The 10,583-nt window shown below is 40.9% G+C and overlaps 1 protein-coding gene across 1 annotated transcript in view; it reads left to right on the top strand.

Annotated features, from left to right (window-relative positions):
• Window positions 1-2,355, top strand: part of KCNK18 (potassium two pore domain channel subfamily K member 18) — a 6,021-nt gene extending 3,666 nt beyond the window's left edge. Inside the window, exon 3 of the mRNA XM_009277906.1 lies at window positions 1,544-2,355. Coding sequence (XP_009276181.1) covers window positions 1,544-2,355 — 812 coding nt within the window. The remainder of the gene's footprint in view (window positions 1-1,543) is intronic.
• The last annotated feature ends 8,228 nt before the right edge of the window (window positions 2,356-10,583 follow it).

The following is a 10,583-nucleotide window of genomic DNA, read 5'->3' on the forward strand; positions in this document are numbered from 1 at the left end:
CCGACCGATGCCCAGCCAGTCCCCGAGCAGCGGCCCCCCCGGCCAGCTTTCCCCCGGTTTATGTACTGAGCATGACGTCACATGGTATGGAATGTCCCTTGGGCCAGTTTGGCTGTGCCCCCTCCCAGCTTCTTGTGCACCTCCAGCCTTCTCAGTTGGTAGAGCATGGAAAACTAAAAAGTCCTTGGCTAGTGTAAACACTACCTAGCAACAACTAAAACATCAGTGTGTGATCAACTTTGTTCTCATCCTAAATCCAAAACACAGCACTGTACCAGCTACTAGGAAGGAAATTAACTCTATCCCCGCCGAAACCAGGACAATATCTTTTTTGGAAGGGGAAAAGAAAAATGGTTGTTAAAATTTAATACAATTAATATAATGCAGATGTTTTCTCCCATTGTAATGGAAAAGCACTAACTTACAATTTAAGTGTCATATCCAGTATGTTAGAGGAAGGAAATATAAATACCCAAATTAAATTTAGGGAAAGGGCATATCTTCTGCTACCATTTTATGTATCATAAAGGCTGTGCGTCTGGTAGTACTTCCCTATTTGTTGTAATTGATACTTGTAAGCTTTAGTACTCTAGAATAAACATGTATTTCCTCATGTGATAAACATATGCTTCCTCAGTCGATCCTTTGTTTTTCTGAGTACATTTAAGAGACTCTGAAAACTATGAAGTCAGTACAAACACAATGTCAATGCAAGATACGCCATTAGAGCTAGATCTGATGAACTAAGGACAATTGCAAACTCTGTTATTAGCTTACCATTCATCACAAGTAGTTTTGGCAAATAAATGAAGTTTGAGGTATGGGTCTCATTGTCCCAGTCTGATCCATAGTGCTGTCCCAGTTTCAAAATTCAGACAGTCATCCAGATCTGAATCTTCCCAGAGCTCAGGGAGTTTCATCCCCAGAAATCATTCAGTCGTACTGTGAGATCCTGGAGGCTGGCCAGGAGATGATCCCCCAGCTGCTTATGCAGTCCATTAGCTTCCCCCAGCATCAGCTGTTGTCTCTCTGAGCTCAGCCCTCAGCTTGACTTTGCTGTGGAGGGACCCATGGGCCCACGATCTCTCTTGCTGTCTTGCCTTTTGGATCCTTCTTAACCCAGATTCCCAGGTCAGGAAATCTTCCTGTTAACAGTCTCCAGCAGGACAGAGGCTGCACACCGGTCTTGGGCTGGCCCAAACATTTTGTTTCTCCTCCCTAAATGGCCTCTTGTTGTCAGACAGTTAAGTCAAACAGCCGATAAGGTGCAGATAAGGTAGGAAGAGTTAATTCAACAGAACTGGCAAACTCCAAACCTCCCAGTGCTTGAAGAGGTAGGATGCCTGCATTAGTAACCAGCATTTGAGACTCAGAAATTTTAATAGCTTCAAAGCAAAGCCAAAAAGAACAGCATGCTCTGGAATAAAAATTGACTTTTAAAATTCACAGCAATAAAAAGCTCAGAGGATGTGAATACCTAATAAATCACAATGTTCTCTCTCTCTCCTTTTCCCTTTTCTTCTTCTTTTTGTTTTTGTTCAAGGTTATGGTAATACCTATCCTGTGACACGGATTGGAAAATATCTCTGTATGTTGTATGCTTTATTTGGCATCCCTCTGATGTTCTTGGTCCTGACAGACATGGGAGACATCCTTGCAACTGTCTTATCCAAGTCTTACAGTGAATTCAGAAAACTACAGTCAAAAATTCTAGCCTCTAAACTCTGTTCTGGATCCATATGTAGCAAAGGGGATGAACTGAAATCCAGAGCACAGTCTAAAGTGGTCATCAATGAGCCCTTGACTATTATGGAAGTGCTGAAAAGTCAGCCAGGCGTTAAAAGGAAGCCAATCAAATATTGCAATGCCGAAATTTTTGAAATGTTAATTGCCAGAGAAAGTGAACACACAAAACCAGCAAGAAATAAAAACATTGCGAGATGGAGTTCATGTCCTGAACTAGCCAGGGGAAAGACAATGTCCAGAGTAATCGAGAATTTTGACAAAATAGGGAAACAGTTAGAAAAATTAGATGTGCCCATTGTATTAATGGTGCTAGTTATCTTCGTGTACATCTCTTGTGCAGCTGCTATTCTTCCAAACTGGGAAACCAGGTTGGATTTTCAGGAAGCCTTTTATTTCTGCTTTATCACCTTGACAACTATTGGATTTGGAGATACACAACTGGAACATCCCAAGTTTTTCTTGTTTTTTTCCCTCTATATTATTATTGGCATGGAAATTGTCTTCATTGCTTTTAAGCTGGGCCAAGACCGCTTAATTGGTTTGTATAAAAAGGTGATTTCATTTTGTGGGGAGAAAAAGATGCCATCAAAGAAGGTGTATCCAAAATAAGAGCAGTCATTTCTCCTTCACTTGTAAGCATTGGCCACTGCAATGAGATGAAACTGTTCCTGTGCATTTCTGCCTTGGGCTGGCAGGAGGCATATTTTTTTCTGATTCCCTCTGAGAATCTACTGTAAAATGGCTGAATACCTCAGGAGAGGTACCTTGGTGAAGGCATCTCCAGGGAGTACTTTCCAACAGGGTCCCATCTCCTAAATAATAAAAGAAGATGACGCATGATGAAAAAGCAGAAGGCTCTCCCTGCCAGTGCTGCCTAGCGCCTTTTGCAAAGCTCTGACTTTCAGCAGCCTTTCTGTCCTCTCTCCCACAGCAAGCCAATTTAGGATTTTTTTTTTTCAGCACTTGTCCAAGCAAGGCCCAGATCACTGTCTCGTCCTGCCACCTTGTCTGCAGCCAGGGACAGCTTGGTTGTGGCTGTCGGTACTGAACTGTGACAGCATGCTACTGCAATATGATTCATCATCAGAGAGATGGGGAGAGAAAGTATGAACCCCGCTGCTCTTCTGTCCTGACTGCATGTATTGCAAACATTGCACCTTTGTGCAGGCCGGAAGAATTTTAAAATGAAAGGAAGGACACCAAATTTTCACCTCTTTCTCTGTCCCCTGTCCAGAAATCGGTCAGGAAATTGTTCATCTGTTCAGGGCTGAAACCACTCCTTCTCCATCATGATTTATCGTATCTGTACTCAGCCCAGAGTTGGTATGTGTCTCATGGTGTCCAGCTGTAGAAGTGCTTATGCCAAGTTCTGCTCTTGAGATGGCCACCTGGGGGAAGGCACGCAGAAAACCTGAAGGTGACTACAGGCGTGGAACGAAGCTCCGTCTCTTCGCTGTTAAAGCAGCATGATGGTCTGGGGACACTGATCCCAGAAGCCCTCACTCCTAATCCAGGTTTTACTCTGCACAGACTGCTTAACTTCTGGGAGTTCCTTGACCCACTCAAAGAAAAGCCTGCCAGTTTCACTGGGATGTGGTGAGGATCCTGCAGTTATATACTTGTGGAGCACATTAATATGTGAATAATGCTGTTTCTTCAAGATTTTGCTTATATTATTCATAATCTGAATCAAGCTATCAATGATAGATAATTTTTTCTGTTAAAAAAACCCAACACACTCTGTAAAAGAAACCACTGACTTTAATTAAACGCCTCTTAACTTGTAAATTATATGCATGCCCACTGAATGTGAACGACATCTCTAGATATTAAAGCATGCTTGATTATGACAGAATATACATTATTCTCCATAGTAAATTTACCATTTAAGCTGAGATTTTTGGAATATTTCCATGGCATCTTATCTTTGTTACACTCCATGTACATGGTAATGTGTATTCAGTCCTTTTTAATAATTAGTTGCAATTAAGCACTGATGATATGCAAAATATATAATGAATGATGGTATATAGAAAAGTGCTTTATAAGAGTAACAATAAAGAATACAGCAGCTGGAAGGAACTCTGGTTAACTTTTTCACGTTTGCTGTGACTTTGGCTTCACATACAAAGTCCCTCCGTTCAGACTACTCTCATATTACTTTATTTTACGTCTTTGGATTAAAATCTGTGTAGAACTTTGGACCCGTGCCAAAGTTCTCAGAAATCAATGAAAAGACTCAGATGATTTAATGGGCTTTGGATCAGAGAACTGCACTTCCTGCTCCTCAGGGTTTTTCCTTGTGATACGCCTAACACTGCCAGCATTAGTAAGAACTGGTCTTTATACCATTTGACTAATTTCTCTCATATCAGTGAGATCTCCTTTATGCAGAGGGATTAATCCTGAATTCATCCCCTATAGATTTCTCATTGACGTGGTACCTTGATACCTCCACATTTACTTTACGGACTTAGGGAATTTTGGCTGGGCTTGCAGCAAGGATTCTGCACCAAATCATTCAAGTTATGGCCAAGGGATGGCAGTAAACAGCTTTCCTTCATATAGAACCCATCAGTTATGTGGGATAAAAATGCATTTTATAGAAGGAGAGAGAACAAATCACATCACCATGACCCTCTATAAAATGACAGTGCACCTGCCTCTTGAAAACAATGCACAGCTCTGGTCCTTCACCTCCTAAAGGATATGCAAAATTGGAAAAAGTTTATAGGCCAGGGAAAAGGATGAACAAAGATAGGGAACAAGTTCCATATGAGACATGTGGAGTAGCTCTCTAGTCTGGAAAGAGGTGAGAGGCTAAAGGAGAGATGTGTAACATTATGAGGGAACGGAGGAGGGAAATAGGGAATGATGGAATGATTGTTAAACGTCTTTCATTATGAGAGCTAGGGCTGCCAAATGAAACTAGCATGTGGCAGGTTTAAGAAAAGAAACAAAAAGAAGAGCAAATGGTACTTCACACGACATATAATTAAGTTGCAGATACTCCTTGGCATCGGAGGATGTGGTGATTAACAGTTCACATTAGATCAATGGGAGATGGGACAAAATCATGGAAGAAAAACTTGAAAAAACAATTAAATACAAAGATAGCATTTCTGGCTCAATAATCATTGAGTCCCAAATTGGCAGATGAGGAGGAAGCATCTCTACAGACTTTCCTGTCCTTGTGTTCTTCTTTGCAACCCGATCTCTCTCAGAGACAGAATACTGGTCTGCACGGTCTTGTTCTGACCTGATTTCAGTGCCTGTAATGCATCGAAACAGACTGTTATATAGCTAAAAAAATATTCAGTAAATCTGATTTCTGAAGAGATATTTAGTTTCACATTTGTGTCCAAGGTAGATAAACTAGCGCACTCTGATTCTGCAAAACACATCACAAAAAAATGTGATTTAGGCAACACAACCCAACCAGCCTGCAGCAAATATAACACGGTCATTTGTCTTGTGCTGTGGACCTAAAGGAGGGTGGAGAGCTGGACACACACCCAAATGTCAGGGATAAAAAGGTATTTATGTTTTCTCAGGTGCACTGAAACATTGCTCCCACACAAACAGGAATATCTGGCCCTAATTTTCTTACTATCAAAGTTGGAAGACAATTTCCCAGATGACAGAGAAGTACGCAGCAGCCTTGTGCTGACAGTGATAGCAGCGGTTCGGACTGTATAGCAGGATCTGAATGCAGCTCAGTAAATACAGCAGCAGGGTTAATGAAAATGAAACAAAGTAGTGAGTAGTGCTCATTTAGTGAGCCTCAGGCATAAATATTTATGAGTTGACTGCTCTTATCATGGTCTAAATCCTAGAAGAATTCACAGTCTCTGCCCCTAGAAGTTTTTATTCAACAAAATTGACATGGAAATCAGATTTGTTTCCATCAAAGCAGTATAAAATAGTGTGTTTCATAACTTTTTCCATCATGTGCTGCATGAGATGGTGGATTAGCAATGAAGGGCTTCATGGAAGAACTCTTCTATCAGGAAAGACGTGACTGATGGGGAAAGAGTTGCTTGATGTGTAACCCACAAAGGATATGAGTTATTACAGACCCAGCTGGAGAGCTTTACAGATCAAATGCACTTGGCGCTGAAGGATGCTGGATCAATCACTCCTGATTGGGCCAAGATGGCAGCTGTCACGAGCACTTAGGAGAGGAGAGGAAGGTATTCCTGGTGTGGGAATTACAGAGGGAAGGATGGAGGAATGAATGGAAGGGGTGGAAAATATTCTTTGGACAGAAGGGTTAGAGGGGGAAAATGACAGCAACAGTAGAGGAAGGAGCCGTTTTCTGTGTAGACATAAATATGGTGAAGAGATGGTTGAGAGGTACTGAAAATATGGTGAGGGTTGGTGCTTCTGGCCTGGGAAGGGTTTGTGCAGCCAGCCCATCGTCAGAAAGCCCTTTGGAGATCAGCACGGTGATCATGGTTGTTGGGCTTCAGCAGAGGTCTCACCATCAGCAGCCACAGGGAGGGCAGAAGAGTCTATGCAAGGAAGCCTCCTGCGAGATGAAACAGTGGCAGAAAGAAGATACAGGGACTGGACTGAAAAGCCATTAATGAAACCATCAGAAATAATCCTCTTATTCCCTGCTTTGTCATTTAAAGAACGTCAACCCATTCAGAAGCATCTTTTACATAAGCAATACGTCTGAGGACTCAGGAAATTCTTAATGGGATGTAGGACTTGTCATATGTGTGCCAGTAGTTCAGATGTAGTCCAGATTTTAGTGGGCTCAACGTTAATAACATCTGATAGCACTTTGATGGCCTTTATGCTTTTTCAACTCGTTCCAGGTGGAGATGCACCCACATCACAAAAACACTCTCATATAACGAATGCTAATAGCACACGTGGTGGCAGGCTCAGCAGAGGCAAAGGCTGAGACTCCAGCTGAGAGGAGTCCCTGAAGTCCGCTTTGCTTCCAGGTTCCCAGCATACCTTGTGATCCTAATTTCCAGACCACAGGGTGCATCAAATGTAGCATGTGTGGCTGTTGCATGCAATATGAGTGTTTTGTGAACCCAGAATGATGGGTGGTCTTATTTTCCCTGGCTTTCACAAACTGAACACATTATTATTATTATTATTATTATTATTATTATTATTATTATTATTATTATTATTATTATTATTATTATTATTATTATTATTATTATTATTATTATTATTATTATTATTATTATTATTATTATTAAAAAGCACCTTCACAGGCTGTACTCAGCTCTTCTACCAGGATATATTATATTCTAAGAGCAACTTGAAGTATTTAGTTAGGCTACCTTTCCCTTTCTTCCTTATCCATGGTCCACGTGTATGGTAGAAAAAATATTTCTCAAGCCATCCGAAACGATATCCTGCATTACACACAAAGCAAGGGAGATCAAGTTGCTCAGGATAAATTTCAATTATCTTTGTTAAAGTACATAGGCAAAGATGGTGACAGAAATACTAGGGATTTGCTCCATTACTCATAGCAAGTAATAGCTGCGTGAAGACAACAGATCTCTCATATATGAGGCCAATATTTTTAGGATAGCAGCCCGAGGTCTAAGTGCAAAGCTTCATGGACCATGAGGTCTGTGAATGCATTGCTTGTGCGTGCCAATAGCTGCCTGTCTGCACATGGTACTCATCAGAGAGTTTTAGGAAGTGCTTGGACAAATGTTAGTTGGTTTCTGTGTTCGTGGTTTTGCATGTGAATCTGAGCTTTTTTTTTTTCGCTTTGAGTTAAAAATTCAGTCTCTCAGTAGATAAAATCTAGTTCTTTTGAGGTTAGTTCAGACTTTTTCAAGCTGATGAAGCTCTCAGTGTCTGGGCACAGTCAGAATCCTCCTGACACTAAACTTGTGCATAAAACTTTATGTCTGCATTTTCAGGATGTACCAAAGTCCAGAGGAAATGGAAGGAAACGGGCAAGAAGGGAAGGGAAAGCAAAGCAAGAAGAAAACAGTGGAGAGATTTGACAGAGAAAAATGAATTGCTGTGTTAAGCATCTACTGATGAGAAATCAGGCTAACGATGTTGTCCAACAACATTGACTCATTACATTATCTGCTTCCACAAAGTCCTGTGTGAACAGCAAAACTGAGAGAGAAGACACTACAAAATCAGCATATAAAATTGCCAATGTACTTGATGCTCTGCTGGAAGAGAGTTATTTGATCTGCTGTGCGATGCAGACTGTCATCATGCTCTCTGATCAGTGCCCTGTAGGGGAACGCCACCCGTTTGCTGTCTTTTGTCACATGTCACAAAAAGATTTGAGAAGCAGCGCAGGAGTTGGAGCCTGGGGCTCTGACTGTGGGTATAAGACACTCACATTCTACAATTTCCCCACTTTACACTTTTCTTGTAGCAAGTAATAGAAGTTGCTGCTAAAGGAATCTGGGAGTTTGAGGAATTCAGTGTATGTATGAAGCCTTCTGCCCACCAGCTTGATATTACACTTGGTTTTAGGCTGTTTTTCAGCCACAACCATCCAAAGTCTCAGGAGAGCATTGATTGCCTAGATTTCACTGATGCTTAATGGATAGTTTTCCAAGTACACTTGCCAGCCAAAAGCACAGGGTTGCTGTGCTTCCTGGACAATAGAGCTGGCTGATGCCTGGATGAAAACGTCTGATGACACTTGAAGGAAGTTTGAAGAAAGTAGAAGTTTTGAATTTCTGTTGGGAGAATATCATAGCAGCATTTTCACAGAATGTTTTCAAAGCAAATCTTAATTTGTAGGAGGATTTTTGGACTGCAAAATGTTGATAGTCAAAAGAGGACTTTTGAAAAGGTTTTAGCAATTTTATTTTTGATATCTGCGTGAGATGAGCCATTTGTGTAAGAAGAAAAGGACCTGAAAGAATAAAGCTTTTTGTGATCCCCCCGTGCTGTCGCTATAGCTCCAGCTTCTCACACAAAGACGGTGATATGTCAGGTCACTCTGCTGATGAAAGAGGACTGGCTTTCTCCAGGGCTGTTCCCAAGTTTTTCCATACATCCCAGGAGAAGAGCAAACTCTGGTATGATCTACTTCAGGCGAAGCAATACGTGGCATTCTCATTAAAAGATGTTTCTCAAACAGCTTAAATAGTCTTATGTTAAGACAGCTTTGTAGTTTCTGGGAATGGAAAAAAGAAGCAAATGAAGGCTCATGAACTTTCCCTGGAGTTGAAGAGCAGAACATGATTTGCTGTACTAAGAAGTTTGATTTACTGTCTGGGTCTGTAAATAAAAAGTGCGTGCTTGGGCTAACATTTGACAGCCAGCAGCACTTCTTTTCTATCTGCTCTGCAAGAAAAGTTACGCTGCCAAATGGTTTTTACAGCAATTTGCTATGCCGATGAAACAAATACATTTTGTGCTCAAAGAGATTAAGGACTGGCATGTATACATGTTTTTACTTTATAGAAAAGCCACTTCTAAATGCCACCTAAGAAGCAGAAGGCTGAATTCTGATCTTCTTGAAATCCATGGCAAAGTTCACAGTGCCTTTAGCAAAATCAGGTTTGGAAACAAGTGACAAGTAGAATATGTTTTGCCATTAATCCCTTTGATCCTGGTTTTAGAAGAGCCATTTCATGCCTAAACTGCCATCTCATGGAAAGGGTTTTTTCTGCACAAAACCCAGCTAAATTTCTGATGGTTGTTGCTTGTCTTTTCCTTTTCTCATGAAAGGGTTGGTTATTTTTCTTCACTGTCAGCAGTGACCTGCAATCAGGACATGATCGCAGACTCTGGAGACAGGGAAACTTCTCAATGAAATAAACCCAAGTTCTTCGTGGTCAAAAATAGACAAACATTAAGGTGTGTCTTATACATACATCAAGCACTCTTGTGGTTATTAATTATTTTTCCTGTGGCCATGTTTTGCCACTTTTTGGGGGCAGAGCTCCCCATCTCAGTTCCCATCAATGGCCCAACATGCCCTCGGATCCTCAGGAAGAACCCGATATGTGTGACGTGCTCCCTGGGACACCGGGACTCAACACGTGATGGGCCAGATGTTCACTTCTTCCTTGGAGAAGGATGGAGATTCCTTCTGTTGGCCTTGTTTTCCACTGAAAGAGAATAGGGAAATAGAAGCCCAGATATTAACAATGCTATAAACACAGCAACTAAGGAAGTCATTTAACTCAGTCTCCGGGCAATTTTAAAATAGATTTTAGGGATGATGTTCAAATAAACACTTTGACCAAGCCTTGAGCTCAATCCAAGACCAGTGTTTTTAAAATCAGGCGTTTTATTTTTTTCATTTATAAGCTTTTACTGATGAGAACAGGAAACCATGTTACAAAATGTTCCAGTATTTTTACTGTTTGGAAAATGGTGTCAAAAAAACATTAGAGAGTCTGTTCCTGTAAAATTATCCAGCCTACCACTTCAGACAGAAGGATTTGAAGTGGTTGACTTCGGTAAAACTTCTTTGATCTAAAAATCTCACCTGTTTTTTAGTCTGAATAGCATCACTGAGGAGCTATACAGCCTTTCAGAGTAGCTAAGTTACAAATAAGGGGGACAAAAGATTTGGGCCCTGATTCTGATTTAACTTTCAGCAGATTCAGTGGGAAGAAGCAATGTCAAAGTCAGAAAAATCATTAAATTATAAACCCAGCATGGGATTAGGGTCGAAAATGGTGTCATAAAAAAACATTAGGGAGTCTGTTCCTGTAAAATTATCCAGCCTACCACTTCAGACAGAAGGATTTGAAGTGGTTGACTTCGGTAAAACTTCTTTGATCTAAAAATCTCACCTGTTTTTTAGTCTGAATAGCATCACTGAGGAGCTATACAGCCTTTCAGAGTAGCTAAGTTAC

This window comes from Aptenodytes forsteri, unplaced genomic scaffold, assembly GCF_000699145.1.
Source record: "Aptenodytes forsteri isolate BGI_AS27 unplaced genomic scaffold, ASM69914v1 Scaffold15, whole genome shotgun sequence".
NCBI classification, from domain to species: Eukaryota; Metazoa; Chordata; class Aves; order Sphenisciformes; family Spheniscidae; genus Aptenodytes; species Aptenodytes forsteri.